General features: G+C 45.1%; 1 protein-coding gene across 15 annotated transcripts in view; it reads right to left on the reverse strand.

The window, feature by feature from the left end:
- Positions 1-1,367: 1,367 nt before the first annotated feature.
- SMAD1 (SMAD family member 1) overlaps positions 1,368-22,361 on the reverse strand; it is an 86,546-nt gene continuing 65,552 nt past the window's right edge. For 9 of the 15 annotated variants that reach the window (XM_008267390.5, XM_070047471.2, XM_070047472.2 and 6 more), the window contains 5 exons: positions 21,702-21,959; positions 19,435-19,551; positions 15,434-15,655; positions 6,392-6,648; positions 1,368-2,735 (listed from right to left, as the gene is read on the reverse strand). In XM_008267390.5, the coding sequence (XP_008265612.1) occupies positions 2,592-2,735; positions 6,392-6,648; positions 15,434-15,655; positions 19,435-19,551; positions 21,702-21,959 (998 nt within the window). In that variant the 3' untranslated portion in view covers positions 1,368-2,591. Of the gene's footprint in view, positions 2,736-6,391; positions 6,649-15,433; positions 15,656-19,434; positions 19,552-21,701; positions 21,960-22,113; positions 22,137-22,361 lie in introns of those variants that run through there. The other 6 variants (XM_070047474.2, XM_070047473.2, XM_051820038.3 and 3 more) reach the window with 2 other exon arrangements.

Raw genomic sequence — 22,361 nt, forward strand, 5'->3', positions numbered from 1 at the left:
ATAGCTAATAACTGTGGTTTTCACTAAGATTTTACTAAAAATACAAATAACCATACTTAAGCAGGAAGGGTCTAATTATGCACCATGCTGTGAACTCTGGGGGTCCCCACCCAGTAGGTTTCAACGTACTGTATGATCTTGGCATCTCATCTGATAGAACTTCAAGCTGGCTCCCAGCGCTGCTTCACTGCATCAGCAGCTTGCATAACAGGTCCAGCAGGCAACCAAAGAAACTCAAGGGAAGCAAGAAGTCACGTTCCACTAGGAAAAGGGAAAGAAACCCTGACCAAGGTCTTTATTTTTAGATTATTCTCAGTGATATTTCATTAAGTCCAATAGTTTGAGTATCTTCTTTGTTTATATCTCACCAACCACCAGAATTGATTCTGCTGCCCTGTGCCTGAATGACGTAGCTAGTGGAAATGCAGTGTGTATGGGAGAGGGTTCAAGACAACAATGACCCCTAACTTGCTTGGGAGCTACATCCCTAACGTATTTCGCGTATTGTCATTTCAGTGATCCTCCCCCCAACTTTGTGATAAGGACACAACTCCATTATCTCCATGGAAGAAACACGGGACGCGAACACAGGCTCACGGAACTTCAGGGAGCCAGCAGAGACGTGCGTGCATTCGTGCTGGACCGCGTCGCTGGCCAAGGTTTTCTCCGCTCGCATGAGGATGTTTTTGGAGATGACTGACAGCAGACATTTTTGCTTAGTCACTGTTGGGGAATAAGTGTTAGGTTTTTTGGGGAAAAGATGACATCATTCTTAAATGGGCTCTTTAAAGGGGCATGGGGAAGCCCTAAACTCCCGGGCTGGTAAACACTCCAGCAAAGAGATACAGAAATGAAAAGAAGCAAGAATGGCATCTACCTGGCCAAGAAAGAATGGCGTTCTTACATCTGTGTCCTTCATGGGTAAACTTGCTTTCTCGTGTTGCTTTTTTTGGGGGGGTGGGGGAGGGTGGTGCTGGGGAATCATTCCAGTGCCAAGTAGGCTGCCACAGGACTCACTTCTGCGCTTTCAGGGCCCAGCCCTCCTCCTCTGCCACAGGCTCCAGCCGTCGCCTGTGCACCCTCCTCTGCAGGTACAATGCGGCACTTCTGGGTGACCAGGTTCCCGCCAACAGCTGCTGCTGCTGCGATGCCTCACGTCAACACACTGACACATTTAGATTTTGCTGATTTTTTCCTTAAATTTTTCAAGATCTGATATCCTTTTTCCGTTTCCCTCTTCAGGATTCAATCTCTCTGTCTGCATTAGTAATTTAGCTTTGGCAGAGAATGTTGGAGAAGAAACTCCAACCAGAGTAGCACATCATACTGATCCTAAAATCTAGTATGTGAAGAAAGAAAATGACAAATTTTTAATCAAAGTAAGCAATAATGATAGGTTTATTTAAAATTTCCAGTAGAGAAAACCCACTAGTTTTGGAATAAAAGTATTCAATGTAAGAGAGCATAAGTGAGTATAAAAGATTAACAGAAGAAAAATAAAACCAAACATAGTACAAAAAAATTAAGAAAGTTTGAAAGGGTCTTTTTTTTTAATTCTCCAAATATTCAGAGTTACTAGGTTTGGCAAACAATTCACTTGAAAATTAAAGCCTATTTCTGTACTGTAAACTCCATAAAAACCACTTATTAAATTCAAGCACTCCAGACAACTGGTATTGAAACACATAGGCAGTTGATTTCAGAATGGCAGGAATCATTCATTTGCTCTCACAGTTATATGAATTAACCAGCTGCATAACTGCTTTTTCGGAGAGGATAGAAGAATGCCAAAAAAAAAAAAAAAAAAGAGTTGGATAAAATCTTTAAAAACTGAAACACAGCAAAATTCAGACATCAGTTTGTTTCTTCAAAACAACAACCTGAATGTTGACAGGACACTCTACACTTGCAGCTGTCCTTTCCCTTCCCCCCAGCCCGCAAATGCTCCCAAGTTCACTAGTCTAATCAATTCTTAGCTTCCAAATACTCTGTACATACATATTTAGCAAAGAGCATATGCCTAACATTATTCTGACAGCAGGATGGCCAGCATACGATTTTAGAAAAGATTACTATGTATATCATCAAGATTAACCTTTACTTTAAAAAACAAACAAAAAAAACCATTACTAAACAAATAGCTTTAAAATATTACGAAAACCCATGAGAAGACGACTCCCCACGGGCTCTAAAACCTGATAAAAACACACTTCAGAATGACTATTAATGCTAACCTTCTGCCAAACGATGACCTTAAAGTGCCAAACACAAAACAATCTCTTAGGCCTGTTCTTGTAGTAGATAATTTGTCCCTGGCGTGGCCATCTTGCCTGTAACTATACATACACGAATTCCTGCTAAGAGTCTGCATTTTAGTTGATTTTACAACAGAATGTTACAATGTAAACTAAACAGGTTCTCCATATCAACAGCATGTTACCAAGGTTTTTACATTGCTGAACCCGACGGTTGGTCACAGAGGTCAAGTATGATCAAGGCTCCTTTGTCAGCTCTCAGATGTGTCTGACTCATCCATCCTTCAAGTACATGCAAGGCTCAACAGTTTTCAAGGGGCAGGCGCCTGAGGCCGTTTAAGACACGGATGAGATGGGGTTGTGAGGTGGGCCCATCTGAGTCAGGACTTTATCCAGCCACTGGAGGGGGCCGTGCAGGTGTATCTCAATCCAGCAGGGGGTGCTGGTAACATCCTGGCGATGGTATTCTGCTCCCCAGCCCTGGAGAAAAACACACCAGAAGTCATTCAGCTTGTTTAACTCCGTGGTTGCAACTTACTCAGTGACTGGATGTGGGGCTATAAGCCTTTTCTGCGAGAACAGCACGCACACGCACACGCACACGTGTAATGTGGTGGGCAACTGCAGGGAATGGGCTTCATCTCCTTGAAGTCCATCCAGTAAGAAGCACAGAAAGTTTTTCAATGTGTTTCAAAGTTGTTTTGTTTCCGTTTTAAAGATCTATCCATTTATTTAAGAGGCAGAGCCACAGAGATAGAGACAGAGAGAAAGGTCTTCCATGCGCTGGTTCACTCCCCAAATGGCCACAGCAGCCAGAGCTGGGCCGATTAGAATCCAGGAGCCAGGGGCTTCTTCTAGGTCTCCCATGTGGGTGGAGGGGCCCAATCACCCAGGCTACCTTCTACCACTTTCCCAGGTCATCAACAGGGAGTTGGATTGAAAGTGGAGCAGCCGGGACTCTAAGCAGTGCTCATGTGGGATGCCAGAGCCGCGGGCAGAGGATTAAGCCACTGTGCCATAGCACTGGCCCCTGAAAGTTGTTTTAACGACGGCAATGTTTAGCTTTCATTTTCACTGCCCATCACATTTCTAGTAATGCAACCGCTACTAGTACATTCTCATTTTATCAAGAAAATAAGGAAAGAGCTACGTTAGATTCACATCTGCTTCTTCTGCGTTTACCCTCTGAAGGTCCTCCTGCCAACGCAAAGCATGTGGTCTTTCAGTCTCCCAGCAAAACCGAAAGGAACACCTCTGAGTATCCCAAAGCTTTGACTGACTCCCAGCCATTGCTCTGAATCCACACATTCTATTATTCATTTGTGCAAGAGGCGAGCCTGCTGGACAGCTTCCTGGTTACTGAATTAGAACACTGAGGTCCTCTAAGAGTCACTTCAAAAAAAGGGAAAAGTAAATTTGCTACTACAAACATAAAAAATTCACTGGTGTAAACGGATAGTGGAATATGAGCGCCTGGTCAACCCCTGTTTCATGAGGGGTATCAGAGAAGGCTGGGTTTTATTGATCTCTGCTAACCTACCCACTCCAGCAGGTTCAAGAAACACACCTGGATATTAGAACTGTGGCATGTGAACTCCAGCTGTATATGCAAAGCCAGGCATCTGTACATGTATCAGCAGACTCACACATGTACTTAGTGGGCTTGTCTGTGTGCATGTTCCTCCATGAGATGCTAAGTTCTCTGACTTCCGGTATCTGGCACACTGACTGGCATGAAGCAAAAGCCCTATAAATACCTACTCAGCGGAACTGACTCGGCATTTTCAGATATGAACGTGTTTAAGCTGTGAATAATTTATCAAATCTATGTTTTATAATGATGTCCCCGAATGGTCATTGTGAAAACAGACTGATTATTAATATTAGTATTCTAGGTCTTGCCTCTAAGATGCTGAGTTGGGAGGAATAAAGTACGCAGTTCTCGTGATAAGAAAGCACAAAGTTCTAAAAACCGTGTGCACCCTTCCTGTTGCTTACTGTATGACAAGCAGCTGCCCTTGATGGTGCTAGCAGTATCTTTAATAAGATCTGTTCATCCTCACCTCTACACCCAGTATCTCAGCCAGGGCCGGATAGCCTGTGTAACCCTGCACACTGGTGCTTACCAGGTCATATCGTAACTCAGTATATACTATGCCATATGCAGCTTGAAGCTAGAGACTTCAGGTGCTTTTTCACCCTTGTATTACTTTTCTAGGCTAGGGCTACAGTATTTGTTGACATTCGTGACAGAACCACCCGGGCACCTTGCGGTAATTCCCACAGTCCCCAGCTCTGTCTGCCCCATTCTAAGGGTGAAGAAGCGGCCCAGGGGAGAGCCCCTCAAGCCCACAGTGAGATGGCAGATAGGACTGGAACCTGCATGTTTCGGCTCTCCCTCCTACAAGAATAAAGGGAAGAAACACTTCTGCAAGTCGCTGTGCTTATTTAAAAAAAAAAATCATTTGAGCCCAAATGCTAAGTGAACACGTGGAGCGTGAATGTGAACAATGGGTGAGAAAGGCTCTGCCATCCCGGAGCTGCGCGGCGCACAGCTCAAGCCCCTTCAGGAGCGCAGCACCTCCAGGCACAACAGAGGGTGCCAGACTCAGCTTCAAAGGGCTGCCGAGTTCTAGATCAAGACGACGCACACGTGGAGAAGGCGCTGTGAATCTGCTGAAAGGATCCAAATGGGAACAAAGGATGATGTCCAGGAAGAGACGTGCTGAGCTGAAGGGTGACTGACAGGGTAAGACTCCCAGATTACCCTCCGCAACAGATACAGCACAAAACAGGTTTCCCAACAAGTTAGGCAAGCTTCTGAAGACAAGACATAAAAGGTGACTGCCTCGCCCACATATATAATTAGTTTTGTTTCTCTAAGTAACACAGGATGAAAATTTATATTTGGGAATTCAGAGACAAGAAAGTCAGCTACTAGAGGAAGTCACCGACTCATGCATCCAACCATGTCTCAATTTTATTTTACATTTCAATGGCATCTTAGAACATTTTACTTCTCTGAGGTAGAAAATGAAGCAGCAAAAAGATGAATTATTATAAGTAATGTCTTTAACTTTCTCCTCCTTCAAAATTTAGAATACAATCTTAAAGCCAAGGCATCAATTTACCTTTGGTCAAGGGGGTTGGGGGGAGAGAGCAAGAGAGAGAGAGAGAGAAATGGAAAGAGATCTCCCATTCACTGGTTTTCTCTCCACATGTCGTCAACAGCAGGGCTGTGCCAGGGGAAAGCCAGGGCCCAGAATCCCAGTTCTCCCATGTGGGTGGCAGGGATCCAAGTGCCTGTGCCATCACTGCTGCCTCCCAGGGTGTGTATCAGCAGGAAGCTGGAGTAGAAGTGGAGCAGCTGGATCTGAGCCAGGTCCTCTGATATGGGAGGCTGGTGTCGCTAGTGGCTGCTTAACTGCTGTACCAAATGCCCACCTCGACTTTATCTCTAAACATGAATGCTTGTTAAATGTTCATTTATTTATCTGAGAGGCAGAGAGCGCTTTCACCTGCTAGTTCACTCCCCAACACGCACAATGCTAGGACTGAGCTGGGCTGAAGTCAGGGGCTAGGAACTGAGCCCAAGTGTCTCAGGAACTCAGGTACTTGAACCACCACCACTGCCTTCCAGGTAGGAGCTAAGCCGGGCACCAAACCCAAGCACTTGGTTATGGGGTGCTGGCCACTAGGTCAAACATCTGCCCCTAAAAGAAAAATCACCAGGCTTACTAGAACCACTAAAAAAACTTGACCAGTCAAAAATAATTTCCAGTGTGATGCATCTTTAATGGAAGATTACTTATCAGTGAAGCAAAAGCAACGGGATTATCACATGTTTAAATTATAGGTTAAATATACAGTATACTCTAATGGTGCTACAAGCTAAAATAGTGTTACTTGAATTAAGAAAGGGTCATAAAGCCTACTGCTATTGATGGTTAACCCAAGCACTCCTATGTTCCAATTATGTTCTCCTAAATGACATCCTCACAAAGGTTTAAAATGCCTAGAGAATAGGTCAGCTAATGTGGAAGTCCGAGTATGTCTGGAGAATACAGATGTATATACAGAGAGACAGTGCAGCAAGAACGTGTCAAACCTCCCTAGAGGAATCAAAGCTCACTTACCTTGACGAAGCTCATGCGTATGGTACACATTTTCGTCAGCTCGTAGACCGTCTCGAAGCCATGGTTCACAGACTGTGCCAACAGCTGAGCAAATTCTTGGTTATTAAAAATTTTCAAGCTGCACCCGCTAGGGATCTTGCACACAGTGGTGGGGTGAAATCCGTGATGGTAGTTGCAGTTCCGACTCTGCACAAAGATGCTGCTGTCACTGAGGCACTCGGCGTACACCTCCCCTCCGACGTAGTAAAGGTGGACTCCTGCGGAAAGGCAACGCGCGTACGTGCTTGCCATTAGTGCACGGCCGAAAGGCCCCTGGGCAGCTCCAACACACAGACGTAAATTCACACACACTGAAGCTTGTCCTAGTGAGATATTTTCCAAGTCCTACACAACTGGTAAGAACTGATGTTAACTGTACTAGTTAATAAGATGTCCAGGTGTCAAAGCATGTCTAAGGAGGTTTAGGAAATAATAGGACAAATTTGTTTAAAAAAAACCAATGAACAAAATAGAGCAATTTCACTTTGTTAAGAGCTTAATGCCCTACTGGAAAGTGTACGCTTACTTTAAAAATACAGCATAATAGGGCCGGCGCCGCGGCTCACTAGGCTAATCCTCCGCCTAGCGGTGCCGGCACACCGGGTTCTAGTCCCGGTTGGGGCGCCGGATTCTGTCCCGGTTGCCCCTCTTCCAGGCCAGCTCTCTGCTGTGGCCAGGGAGTGCAGTGGAGGATGGCCCAGGTGCTTGGGCCCTGCACCCCATGGGAGACCAGGAAAAGCACCTGGCTCCTGGCTCCTGCCATCGGATCAGCGCGGTGCGCCGGCCGCAGCGCGCTGGCCGCGGCGGCCATTGGAGGGTGAACCAACGGCAAAAGGAAGACCTTTCTCTCTGTCTCTCTCTCTCACTGTCCACTCTGCCTGTCAAAAAAAAAAAAAAAATACAGCATAATAAAACGTGGACTTCCTTATGGGAGCCTATGCATACTCATCCCATAACCCTCTTGTATTTCAATTCAGAAGCTAAGCTGTTTGGAAAGCTTTAGGGTAGAGAGGAGGGAACGTGGGTCAAACAAAGCAGAAGTAGAAAACCACAGGCAGAAGTACTGCTGAGAGTACAAGACAGAAGGCCCGGTGAGAAAATAAACTAGAAAAATAATTCCTACTGGGTCTCACCAGACAGCCACCTGGTACAGACCTCTTACTAGGAGAGTCAGAGTGCCAGGACTGTTGGAGATGGACCTTCCCCGGGTTCTTCCAAAAGGAAAGAGGAAAACCCACCCACTGCACAGAGCTTCACAGCATTAAAGGGAGATGACTTTATGCAGACCACTCAGCAAATCAAGCCACGGCCCCCCGTGGCCTTCCTCCATGCACCTTGCAGAGCATTCTGGCACGGCCTCCTCAGTGCTAAAACAAATGTCCCGTGCAAAATACTGTGTTTCTATGTACACACAGCAGTTAACACTTCTGGCACAATTATATAGCTGTTGAGGCAGAAGCCCAGGTTGTGGCATGATGCAGAGAAAATTAAGAGTGTATGTGTACTTTATGCTTGATTATAAAAATTACAAAATTTTCATTTGAGGAAATTTGGAAGGTAAATCAAAATATAAAGCAGCAGAAAACATTATGCATTATTTAGTGACCTAGAGGCAGGAAGGGTTAATGGTTTGATGTGTTATATTCTAATGTGGGGGTCATTAAAATTTCTTGGCAAACAGTTACAACATCTGCATGACTGTATGGATGTTAACGACTTATTTAACGATTCTCCAATTAGTGGACTAGTGTGTTGACAATAATTTTCTGCTATTATAACAATGCCATGATAAATGTCTTTGGACAGTTTCTGATATTATCCTTAGGAGAGATTCCTGGAAGTTAAAGAGCTGGATTGAAAGCTTCGGATTCACTGTGCCAAAGACTTTCCAGAATGCTTGGATCAATTTACACCCTCACTGGCAGTGTATGAACACCTTTCTCATTTCACTCGTGCCAGCACTGAACCTGAGCTTAAAACAAAACAAAATTTCTCCAATTTATAGCTGGAAATAATACAGTTGCTTTAATTTGTATATGCTGCTGCTCCCATGGCTTATGTATATTAGCCATATGTGTTTCCCTTGTGAATTCAGTTGGTTATTTCTTATCTATTCATCCCACAGGGGATTCTAGTATTTTTATTGTTTATGAGCTGTGCATACAGGAATTATATAAATAATTTATATCTTATTTGTTTTCCTATCTTTTAAGTTTGTTCATTATACATCTTTAAATCTACCTATCTACTTACCTACCTACCTACCTATCTGAAAAGGCAGAGAATGAGAGATCTTTTATTTATTGGTTTACTCCCCAAATGCCCACAACAGCCAGGGCTGGGCCAAGCTGAAGCCAGGAACTCAATTTGGGTCTCCCAGATAGGTGTCAAGTACTTGAGTCACCACCTTCAGCCTCCCAGAGGTATGCTATCTGCAAGCTGGAGTCAGGAAGAAGCTGGAATCAGAAGTGGAGCTGGGCCTTTCTGAACCCATACTGCCCAATACAGAATGCAGGCATCCAAAGGCATGCCTTAAAGGTGCCAAAAGCCTGCTCTATGATACAGTTTTTTAAGTTGTAGTAGTCTTTTTTTTTTAAAGATTTATTTGAAAGGCAGAGAATTACAAAGAGGCAGAGGCAGAGGCAGAGAGAGAGAGAGAGAGAGAGAGAGAGTCTTCCACCTGCTGGTTCATTCCCCAGATGGCTCCAATGGCTGGAGCTGAGTCAATCCAAAGCCAGGAGCCAGGAGCTTCTTCCAGGTCTCCCACATGGGTGCAGGGGCCCAAGGACTTGGGCCATCTTCTATTGCTTTCCCAGCCCATAGCAGAAAGCTGGATCAGAAATGACTTGAACCAGCACCCATATGGGATGCCGGCATTGCAGGCGGTAGCTTTACCCACTATGCCACAGTTTAGTCTTTTAGTCAAATCCCTTAAGATCTTTGCTTATTTATTTAAGAGACAGCACAAGAGAGATAGAGATAGAAGGCAGTGAGCTCACTCACATCTTCTGGTTCACTCCTCAAATGCTTACAGTGGCCAATGGCCTGGATGAAGCTGAGAGCCAAAAATTCAGTCAAGGTTTCCTGTGTGAGCGCCTGGAGCCTGATGACCTGAGCCATTACTGATGCCTCTCAGCAGGATGCCCAGGAACCTGGAGTGGGGAGCTGGGGCAGATACTGAACCCAGGCACTCTAACCCGGGATGGGGGCTTCTGAACCACTGGGCCAAATGCCTGCTTCAGGCTGCCTTAGTGCTCAGGAAATCTCCACCTCTCCTATAAAATACATTTCCTTCCAGCTTTTTAATAATCTTTTAAAAATATTCAGCTCATTAATGTATTTATGGCATGAGGTCAGGGTTGCTCCTCTTGGACCCACTCAAAAGTCCACTTTGTTACTGCAGGGCCATTAGAAGACCTTACTGATTCATACACTTCACTTAACATACATTAAATTGTTATACACAGTCCGAGTTGAATTTATTCTCCTGGTTTGCTTATACACTGATTTAACTGTATTTTTAAAAATGTTTTAGTAACTCTAATATCAGGAGTTTTTTCTTTGCTCTTCTATGAAATAACGGAGCTATTCTCATTTTTCTCACTTGTTTATCCATCCAGGTAATATTTCAGCTTTCAAAAAAGGACCACATTGTGATTCTGACAGAACTGTTTTAAGCTACAAATTAAATCAGGAAGAACTAATAGCCTTAAGATGCTTTCCCAGTACTGAGTATTCCCTTTCAGGAGCACAGACTGCCTATGTACTCTGACAAATTTTCTTTCTCTCAGTAGAATTTTATTTTCTTTGTATACTTCTCACAAATTGAAAGTTTAGATGATTTCCAAAATTGTGTGTTTCTGCTCCTATTGGGAATGCAATTTTCCCTCCATTTAAAGGAAACAGACTTATGTAATTTTTTAAAAAATAGATTCTTTGGAGATTGCCACGTAAGCAGCCACACCCCCTGAACAGACACAAGGCCCATCCACACACCTGGCGTACACGAAGCGGGGGAGGCACGCGTTTACCTCAGTAGGAGTACACAGTACTACAAGCTTTCTGGAAAGCAATCTGGCAAATGACATCAACAGCTTTCGGCCTACTAACTCTACTTCCAGAACAGACCCAGGAATATAATCAATCAATCCTATCATCTGCAAATAATGATAATCTTGGCTTGTTTCCAAGATCTATAACTCGACATTTGAGTACACCACTCAGGGCATCTGGAACAATTTTAAATAATAGCATTCCCAGAATCCTTATTTTCATCCCAATTTTTTAAAAAGCAATGTACCTTAGCACAACAGTTTTTTACTACTTTGGGATAACAGGTTCAGAGTTTAGGGAAGAATAAGTCCTTCCATCCCAAATGTATGAAAAATTGTGTTTAAGTGCAATTTGAGAGATTCTAGCAAGATAGCTATGTATGTTCCAAGTCTAAGTCCTTACCCCCTTTCGTCACAGTCAGGAAATGGCTACCAATCCTGGTTTAAGAACTACTGGGGTTCCCCCTGCCAGGATCTCTCAAACGCCTTTTGAGCATCTATTCAATAACCTTTTTAATATAGTCCACTTTTCTAAATTTCACAGCAGGTCGATTTTTTTTAAAAAGAATCTTTAACTCTGGAAATAATTTCAAGCTTATAAAAAATTTGAAATAGAACAAACAAGAAAGAAAAAGAGAACAAAGCACCCATATAACCATTCTCCAGAGTCATCTATGGAGACAACTTACTCCGTCTTCTTGGTCATGTGTTCCCTTCCTCCCTGCTGTACACACCACACACACACACACACACACTCACACGTGCACATGCACATTTGGACACAGGGTTGTTTTACACAGAGTCAGATGGTGAACAGATAGACATCTTTTTCTTTTAAATGTTTTGTCATCACCCTTTACCTCCTAACTACTTAGGTGTATTGTTATTTATAGTTTTTTTTTTTTTTAAGATTTTATTTATTTGAGAGGTAGAGCTACAGATAGGGAGAGGGAGAGATGCAGAGAAAGGTCTTCCATCCACTCCCCCAATGGCCACAACAGCCAGCACTGGGCCGGTCTGAAGCCAGGAGCCAGAAGATTCTGGGTCTCCCACGTGGGTTCAGGGGCCTAAGGACTTGGGCTGTCTTCTACTGTTTTCCCAGGCCATAGCAGAGAGCTGGATCAGAAGTGGAGCAGCTGGGACATGAACCAGCACCCATATGGGATGCTGGCACTGCAGGCGGCAGCTTTACCTGCTACACCACAGTGCTGGCCCCAGGCGTATTTCTTAAGAATAGGGATAGCTTCTTCCATAGCAGTGAGCAACATCAGCACATTTAACACTGATGTAATACTTATCTAATTTACCTTTCAATAATGTCCTTTATAGTATTTTTTCCCTATTCACTACTGGGATATGTGAAGGGTTAGGTAATGCATGTGGCAATATTTCTAAAGCTTTTCATCTGGAACACACAGTTCTCCTTCACCCTGTTTAGCAGGATGTTTAATGTTTTGGGTTTGTCTGATATTTCCTCAGGAATAGGCTCAAATCCGCATTTCCAGCAAGAATTCTGCACGGGTCATGTTACGGTCTTCTCTGGTACCATATCTGGAGGTATAGGATATCCATTTGTCTTTATTGTGACTATACGGGTATAATTCTTTGTGCGAGGCAGACTGATAAAAACACAAAGAGCAAGCTCATATCTGCTGGTTCACTCCCCAAATGCCCACAACCCTAGCTAAGGAGTCAGCAACTCAGACCAGGCCTCCCGTGTGGGTGGTAAAGACCCAACTACTTGAGCCATCACTGCAGCCTCCAAGGGTCCACGTCAGCAGGAAGCTGGAGTCTGGAGCTCAAGGCAGATATAAGCCCAGGCACTCCAATATAGGATGCAGACATTTTAATCAGGAGCTTAATTGCTAAGCCAAATGCCTGCCTCCAGTGATAATTCTGATACCCTAGTCAAGATGGGTGGTCAAATATCTAATTACAATGATAATATAAATTATACAATTTCTCTACTGTGTAACTGCTGCTGTTTTCCCTCTGGTAACTAACAGGCAGTTTTCAGCAGACAATTTACGGATTTCTATTTTATTTATTTGAAAGGCAGAGTGACAGAGATGGAGAGACAAAGAAATCTTCCCTTTGCTGGTTCTTTACCCAAATGGCTGCAACAAAACAGGCTGGGCCAGGCCAAAGCCAGAAGCCAGGAGCCAGGAACTCTGTCTGGGTCTCCCATGTGGGTGCAGGGGCCCAAGCACTTGGACCATCTTCTGCTGCTTTCCCAGGAGCATCAGCAGGGAGCTGGATCGGAAGCAGGGCAGCTGGGACTGGAACCTATGCTCTGATACAGATGCCAGAGTCACAAATCGTGGCTTAACCGGATGCTCCATCACTCTGGCTCCCACGTGAGGATCTTTCAAAACATGCAAATATCCTGACTCTCATAAAAAATTCTCTTTACTTTCAGCACGCATTGATGACTCTTGCTATTATGATGGCTGCAAAATGATGATTTTCCAATTCTAGCACTCATTCTACATTTGCCAATCAGCCTTCCCTATTCTTTCATTTACCTATTATTGCTTTGGATTAGCAGTTTTTTTCATGGCTTAAAACTCACTACCATAATTATTTTGGAGCTCAAATTGTCCTATAATTGGCCAGTGGAAGCTCTTTCAGTTGGTTCCTGTGACATCCCCATCATTTTCATTAGCATTTCTTTACTTTCCACCATGATGAAATGTTTCAAGCTCCTCTTCTGCCTACGTGTCCTAGCCTTGGAATCGGCCATTTCTCCAAGGAGCCTTGGGTATCCTTAGCGGGGGATGGTATTAGGAGCGATTATTTGAACATTGCACGTGCTTATTGCTAAGGGCTGCCTTTGTTTTCCAGCCCTTTCAGTAGACAGATCAGAAACTGCATGTGCATGCAGACACACACTATACATACAAACACACATGTGTGCAGTATCCAAATCATGGCTTCACACTGATACCTCCCCGTCTGCCTCCACAGGGTTTGTCTTGTTGCTCTCCTCCACATTTTGTTATGTCCCTTACTCCAGAGAAAAAATCAGGCTCCCAACCACATCCACACCTTTATTTGCTTAACCTTAAAACACATCTGAAAGACACAGAACTGTTTCATTCACACCACTGCAAAATAATCAAGGCTGCCGAAGAGTTCACAAGTTACGTGAATTCCTCCCCGTGACACTATCCCACCCCACCCACACTGAGCATGTGCTCATGACATCAAACACTGCATGAATAAGTCGTCAGTGGGGCCAGTGCTGTGACTCAGCGGGTTGAGTGCTGCCTGTGATGCCAGCATCCCATATCGGAGTGCTGATTTGAGTGCTGGGCTGTTCCGCTTGATTCAGTTCCCTGCTAATGTGCCTGGGCAGCAGAACACAGACAGCCTAAGTAATGGGGCCCTTGCCACCCACGTGGGAGACCCAGATGTACTTCCTGGCTGCTGACTTTGCCCTGGCTCAGCCCTGGCTGTTGTGGCCATGTGGGGAAGTGAACCAGTAGAAGGTGGATCTATCTCACTCTCTCTCCCTCTCTCTCTTGATCTGCCTTTCAAATAAACAAAATAAATAAATCTGTTAAAAAACAAGCTACAAGTTTTCACTGAATTGTGGTATTCATTTGAAATACAACTAGGTTTATTTGTTCTAATTTGTTTTTAATTTTAGGTTGTAAGTCATTTTAAATATTGGTTTTTGAAAGACAGAGTGATAGGAGCCGGCGCCGTGGCTCACTTGGTTAATCCTTCGCCTGCGGCCCCGGCATCCCATATGGGCGCCAGGTTCTAGTCCTGGTTGCTCCTCTTCCAGTCCAGCTCTCTGCTGTGGCCTGGGAGGGCAGTGAAGGATGGCCCAAGCGCTTGGGCCCTGCATCTGCATGGGAGACCAGGAGGAAGCACCTGGCTCCTGGCTTCGGATCGGCGCAGCTCCGGCCGTAGTAGCCATTTGGCGAGTGAACCAATGGAAGGAAGACCTTTCTCTCTGTCTCTCTCTCTCTCACTGACTATAACTCTACCTGTTAAATAAATAAATAATAAAAGACAGAGTGACAGAAAGAGACAGAGACAGAGAGATATCTGTTGGTTCACTCTCCAAATGCCTGCAACAGCCAGAACTGGGCCAGGCAGAAGCTAGGAGCCTAGAACTGCATCCAGGTCTCCCAGGAGAGTGGCAGAAATCCACTTAGGCCATCATCCACTGCCTCCCAGGCACATCAGCAAGAAGGCAGACTGGAAGTGCACAGCAGCTGGTATTTGACCCAGGCACCCCAATAGGGGATGTGGACCTCCAAAGTGGTGACATAACCCACTGTGCCACAAATGTGTGCCCCAGAAGGTAATTTTTTAACAGCCACTTTATTCCACAGCAAACCGTAACATACAATAGTATAAGGCCAGTGCTGTGGTATAGTAGGTTAATCCTCCGCCTGCAGCACTGGCATCTCATACGGGTGCCGGTTCTAATCCCGGCTGCTCCACTTCCGATCCAACTCCCTGCTGATGACCTTGGAAAGTGGTACAAGATGGCCTGGGTACTTGGGCCCCTGCACCTGTGTGGGAGATTCAGGAGGGGCTCTGGCTCCTGATCAGCTCAGCTCTGGCCACTGTGGCCATCTGGGGAGTAAACCAGCGGATGGAAGACCTTTCTGTCTCTCCCTCTCAATGTCTGTAACTCTACCTCTCATATAAATCAATAAAATCTTAAAAAAAAAAGATACAATAGTGCCCCAGAGTGGCAAGTTACTATTTCAGCTAACAAATCGATACTATTTGAGTTGGCACAACAGAAAAATCACATTGCCTGGAAGAGCTTTCAGATAATACCGATTTAAAAACTATTTACAAAATGTAGCAAGTGAACATTACCTGGTGTCTGCTACATTAGTTTGCAACAGTAATGACCACGTGGGCTCTGGGGGAACAGGCCATATAGGAAACACATTTGGAAGAGGTTGAAGTGAAAACTCACCTTTTCCAATATGCCGCCTGGTGTTTTCAATAGTGGAATTCCGGTTAACATTGGAGAGCAGCCCAAGGCAGAAACGGTTCTTATTGTTGGAAGGATCAGTGAAACCATCCACCAACACACTCGTGGAGGAGGCATGGAATGCCTCACCCACACGGTTGTTGAGCTCATAGTAGACAATAGAGCACCAGTGTTTTGGTTCCTCATAAGCAACTACATGAACATCTGCAAGAAAGAAATGGTTATATCAACCAAGGTTTGCACCTCAGGCTCTCAGAACTGAAACTCTTGTAAAACTGGCTCAGGATCACGGAATGAAGACATGGAAAAGCAATTGCTATTATAACTTATGCAGTTTTTCTATGATGTGTAAAGCAGGTACCTCTTATTGTAAGTGTGGCCTCCTTGTTTAACTGGAAAGCAACGTCCTCCAGTTAGGATCAGACAACCAAAATGCAAGGTACACAAGCAGAGCAACAGCATTTGCTGAATCCTAACAATAAGCTATTTGCACCTTAATACGCAGAAATGGGAAGCACCCCCAGTACAGACCCCAGCTTACCACCGTCAATGCAGAAGTGACAAGGAACAAAACTTGTCAGAGCAGGACAACAGGAGACAGGAAATAGGCCAAAGGTGCTGGCACGAAAAGGAATTACTTTTGGCAAAGCCTTAAGTATACCTATGCCTTTTCAAAGCAATGAAGATCAGCTTGTAATTATTAAGAAGAAGCTACTTTACTTCATACTCAGTAGCCAATAGTGACCACAGCTCCGGTTTTGCTCCAGTTCTCAAACTCAGCAAGCGATCTTGCCAGCTGGCCATTCTTACCGAGTGAATCATCTCTCTCTCATCCAGATTTCATGCTAACTTCCTTACATTTGCTGTAAGTCAAGCAGAGCAGGTGTGTTTTGTCTCTCCATTCCCAGAATGGGCCAACAATGGAAATCACCCAATTTTACTGACAGGATGCAGCTTGTTAAGTCAGATCTCTTAAGACTAACAAATCTCCAAACAGAACATGCTTCTAAACATTTGCAGCTAAAAGGTTTTAAAGATAAGTTCCTTCTGTAGTAAAACCTCTTGCACTGCCGCTTTAGAGATTCCAGAAATACAAGGCATGTATCTCCAGCAGGCCAATATATAATGATCTGAGGTTTAGGAAGTCCTGAGTGTGCAACCGTTAAAAATGAAAGAAAAGAAAAGAAACTATGAAAGAAAATCCACATCGGAAGCGTGGACTGTAACTGCTGGGGAAGAAGTACCTTGATGTTCCTAATATCAGCCTCCACCAATACTAAAACACACTTCACATTAGAATTTGTAAAAGAAAACAAGGAAAATGCTCATTAAGAAACTCACATATGTTAGCTGCTTTAACACTTAAGTAGGCTCGCTGAAAACATGCACTATTTTCCCTATTTACCAAGCAACCATCCACGATTTTGCACTATTCTGAAGAGGAAATTTTAGTAACTAACTCATAAGCACCAAATCTTACAGAAGGTGGCAACATCAGTAATAGAAAACTTTCATCATTTATTGGGATTATTCAAAATACTATTCATCCAGGTCAGAGGTTGACAACTTTTTCTACCAAAGCCCAGAAAGGCTTTGCAGGCCATATGGTCTTTGTCAAAACTACTCAACTCTGCACAAAAGCAGCTGTAGATAATACATCATGAGTGAACATAGCTGGGTCCCAATAAAACTTTATTTACAAAAGCAAGCAGCATAGTGAGTTGGACTGTGGGCAGTACTTTGCCCATGCTCTCATGCTGTAGGAACGCCACAAGAACAAAAGAGAAAGAACACAGCTCAACATTCCTTCCTCGTGAAAATATTAACCAACTGTAAACTTACTCTAGTGGTGAAAAATGCTAAGCTATTTGAAGAAAAGAATCTTAAAGGTCTATTTTCTTAAACCAGATATTTTAAGCTCAACACGTTCTTAAAAGTGTGCTAGTACTATGTCTATTCTCTTTCTGCTATCCTGCTCCTCAAACACAAATTCCAAAGATGTGAAAAATAGGAGCTATCTTCCCTAAGATCTTTATTCAGGGGGAGAGAATTTGGCACAGCAGTTGGGACACTACTTAGGAAACCCACATCCCATACTGGACCGCCTGGCTTGGAGGTCCAGCTCCACTTCCAATTCCAGCTTCCTGCTAATGTGCACCCTGGGAGGCAGCAGGTAATGGCTCCAGAACCTGGGGCCCTGCCACCCACTGTGGAGACCTGGATTGAATTCCTGGTTCTGGCCCGGCTCAGAGCCACTGTGGTCATATGGGGAGTGAATCAGGGCATGGTCAACTAGCTCTGTCTGCCTCTAAAATAAAAAAAAGTTAATTTAAAAAAGAATCTTTGTTGGCTCATAATTCCATATCTGAGAGGATATTCTACAGATGATCAGGAACCATTAAATATGGAGCCAGTAAAAAAAAATTTACTGATTAAATAGGTATACAATCTAATGTATTATACTGTGCATCTAAGAAATGTTCTTCCAATTCATCATCATTTTTTTAAAATAACATTTTTTACAGCAGTTTTATGTTCATAGCAAAACTGAGCATGAGGTACGGAGACTTTCCATGTCTCCTTGTCTCCCACAAGTGAATTTGCCATCGGAGTGGTATACCTGTTACAATCAATGAGCCCATGTTGGTACATCATTGTCACCCCAAGTGCACAGCTGGACACGAGGGCCCAACGAGGCTCTCCACATTGGACAAATGCACAATGACACACAGCCACCACTAGAGTATCTACAGACTTCATCAAATACCAAGGGCTTCAATAATGTAACCAACTCTGACAAACGCTCAGGTACCTCTTATTTTAACAAAAAAAGTGCTAAGAATGAAGTAATACACATGAGGGGGCTTCAGGAAGTCCATACAAAAATTCAATCAGAAGTTTATTTTGTTGCAAAAATTTTTGAATTCACACATATGCAGGATCTTCAAAAAGTTCATCGAAATGTATATTATAAAAAAAACTATGGATGGATTTCAAAATTTTCTTGCACCTCCCCCCACAAAAAAAACTCCGTAACTTTTAATTCCATTTTCCACAAATTGTGTGAAGCATCTCTGTAGCTAGTAATTAGGGTGCAATTTACCTTCTATTTGCATAAGCTTTCTACAAATTGAGTGATTCATGCCATGTGCTGAGTGTACCAGCAAAGAAAGCACTTTTCTCCCTGCAAGGTTACTCGGGGACAGTCTTGTTCGCCAGTGTGGTCACGGCTTCTTGCAGACACTCAGAGATGCCACCTCACTTATCTGCCGGAGGTCTCTGCTCCTTCAGCCTTCTCCACTGTACACCTGGAAGAATGATGGCTGGCTCCCCCTTGCTTGGGGACGGCCGAGCGCGCGCGATACAGAGCTGCAGAGGAAGACCCAGCCTTTACTGGAGAGCGCAGGAAATGTTCAGTTCTGCTTGTAAACTCTTCAGGGTAAAAGGAGGAAGAGGGGCCCACGGCTTATGGTAACAGTCAGAAATAAACACAGCGGCGAAGAAAGAAAGAAACGCGCTTAGTTTGTCCCTGCTGCAGCGACACATAGGCGAGGACTAGCACACAGGTAGGGCTTACGAATGTTTAGTCTAACTACAAAAGAATCCTTTTGGAGAGCCCAGTTACATGAACTTCCAATTCTGGAAATCACCTGTGAAAACTCGACTTCAGGCTGTGTTCACAGCTTCTCAACTTCCTTTTGTCCATTTAAAAATATTCATTTCATCACCAATTCAGGATGACTAAGTACTGAGATCTAACTGGAGCACAATTAAACCCAGACCTTCCTTAGTTGGATCAGTGTGTTTGTTCATTAAATAAAAGACTAATTTGTTATACAAAGGATTCTTTCTATGGTGTTTCTCTTATCACTGCTCTTTCTCAAATAGCAGCCTTCTTAAAGACCAATAAAAATTCTGTGAGAGTAACACTTGGACAGATAAGCATTAGACTCTAACACAGGATGTAGACTGCTGCGTTTTACCTCCTCTGTTGATATCCGAGGGCAGTGAAGGTGCCATCATATTTGTGTCCATTGGTTGGGAACCATCCTGGGTCATGGCATCTTCGGGAGGCAGGTAAGCAGGTGGGGGCGTTTCGGCTGCAAAGTTTCCAAAGAATTATGTCTTATTCAAAAGAGTTATTTATTTATGTATGCAGAGAGAACAGATTTCATCTATTTCACATCTACAATTTTAAGCCCACACCTGCGTAAAACATACTCTCCTCTGTGCTGAAATCTTTAGGTCAGGTCACCATTTCAACCTCCACATCACAGACAAGCAGATGCTACAGACGCTGGACTTGATGTGCAACTGCTGAAAATTATTACCCATTTCAGCAAAGGTTCAGTGCGGGGATGGGGGGAGTCTCCATGCCAGTTCTAGAAGACTTCTGCCTAGCCAGTTTCATGCCGTTTTACAAACGATCACAAGAGCATTGAAACCATGCTGTTTATCACAGCGATCTCCGACTGAGAATTCCCGAATGCCTCTTCTGAAGCTGGCACATGAGGGCAAACGGTGTGGCTTCTGGAACAGCGGGCACAATCACGTGCCTTGTACTGTCCTAATGCAAAACACAGGGTACAGACTTCCCACAATTCTTTGCGATCCAAAGACAAGCTCCTCCAGACTGCCGGGAGTCCCTCTAGCACACAGGACAGAGCCTGCAGGGGCTCCAGAGCGCCAGCACGGGCAGGTCCTCCAGAGTGCCCAGCGCAGCTGTGGGCGCCCGCCACCGCCGCCACCCCGCGGCAGTTCCTCAGGGTTCTCCCTGACTGCTCCACGACGCTCCCCGCCGTCCAGCCACAGACAGGCGATGACTCACAGAGCTGAGACAGGACCACAGGAGCCTGAACGGGGTGCCCTTCACGCCCATCCTGCAGCTGCTTTCAATTCCCCTTCCTCCTGCAGCCGAAAGGCTGACTGGGCCTCTCCTCAGACGGAGAGACTCCTCTGAGCCTGGATCCGGCGACCTTCTGCCAATGCTGGTGACCATGTCACTGCCAACCTGTGGCACAGGCACCGCCAAGAGTGACCACGTGATGACCGCTGGCCGTCGGCTCTTCTCACATGTTCCTCCTCGCGCCCCTCACCACTCTGGTTTCCACATTTCCTATCTGCTTCACCTGTGCCATAATCCCCGACAGCCGGGGACAAACATGGAAAGCCGAGCTGCATTCTGGGGCCCGCAGCGGGCTGCCCGTGCTCGCTGTCCTCCCAGACGGACGCCCTCACCTGGCTGGGAGGGGCTGTGGGGGGCAGGCAAGCACGGGACAATACCAGTTTGATTTCTGGCGCTAATCTGTCTCCCTGTCTCCTTCCAAACAGCACTGGACTGAGAAACACAGGAAACGGTGCGGCAGAAGGACCCTCACAATAAACAGGAGTGAGAGCTGCACACCGGAGAGAGAGAGCAAGATAAAGCGCGGACGGCTTTGCAAGTGCAGTGCCCAACACCGATGTGAATTCCAGTTCACGTCAGAGCCTTTCCTGGGGCCCAGTGAACACGCCTGCCCAGTTCCCACGCTAACAGGTGTCAAGGATACCTCTGTTCAGAGTACTGGTCTCCAGGTCCATTGGCAAGGAATCTATACTAATGCTTTTCTTCCTGAGATGCTTGTGTATTAACCTTGGAAACACATAATATCCTAGTTGATAACGTATTCTGACCATCATTACACCATCAGCTATACCTTCAAAAAAACAAGAGGATAACTGCTTCTCGTCTATGCTGAATTCACCAAGCAGATGGCTTCCAGCACTTCTGTTGCAATTCTTTTGTTGCTGAAGCATACGTTTCTTGAGGTTACATCACTTTCTAAATGAATTTAATTAAGCGGGGGTGTGTGACCCCTCAGGAAACATCTTTTCTGAGACTGTACTGAAAAACAGGCGTTTTTCCACGTGAGAAACGATGTGAACCGAGGTTGCGCTTCTCCTAAGAGCACATGTGTGTAGCACACCCTTTTTCTGTGTTTCATCAAGAGTAGAGACTGCACCAATTATGCCACTCCCAGAAGGATGCAGCTGTTTCCAAACTTAAAAACGAGGGGCGACTACAGCCTGTTCAAGCTTCTGGGCCTGACAAACAAGCCGGCACGTGGGCTGCCTTGGCCACAAGGCCTTGGCCTGCAAGCCGTGGCCCAGAGCCTCGGAGCACAGCGCCGTGCACTGTGTTCCAGGCTGGGCCAGCGTCCCCGTGAGCATGTGGCGACACCGTCAGATCGCCCCTGACCTGCCAACCCACCTGGCATCTGGAAGGGGCTTCCTGGGTCTGAGCTGCTGGGGGAGTGAGGGTAGGTGCTGCTGCTGCCGCCGGGCGAGTTGGGGTAGCTGCTGTTGGGAGAGTGAGGAAACGGGTGGCTGCCGGGCTGCTGGAACGAGTCTGGGAAAGTGGCGTTGAGTGGCATGTGAGGCTCGTTCTGTCCCAGGTTGCGGAACTGAGCTAAGAGGCTGTGCTGAGGATTATATTCGCTGTGTCTTGGAACCAGCACCGGAGGAAGAACTGCGAAGAGGGAAAGAAAACACGAGAAAGACCAAAGTGAGAAGGGTGGAAATCTGTAACTGCACGGCCATGCAGTCATCATCTCCTAAGTGACAACAAAGTCCCCGGACCCCCGCCGGCTGCCCTCCCAACAGCACTGCTGGGATAAAAACACCTTCCTATCCTGGAGAGCAGTCCCTTCTGCCTCCCCGATGGCCTGGGCCTGCCCGAGGACCGAGGACCGTCAGCAAAACACACCCGCTGCAGTTAAAGACGTTAAGGCGCCCTATTTTTTTTTTCTTTCTTCATTCATTAAAAGCCAAATGAAGAATACACAATACTACTGAAAATTCCATTTTCTAACCCTGCTGAGAGCATTTTACATGTAAGAGTTAATATCTTGGGGCCGGTGCTGTGGTATAG

This window comes from Oryctolagus cuniculus, chromosome 8 (assembly GCF_051225735.1).
Source record: "Oryctolagus cuniculus isolate XC-2025 breed Fujian yellow rabbit chromosome 8, ASM5122573v1, whole genome shotgun sequence".
Classification (NCBI taxonomy): Eukaryota; Metazoa; Chordata; class Mammalia; order Lagomorpha; family Leporidae; genus Oryctolagus; species Oryctolagus cuniculus.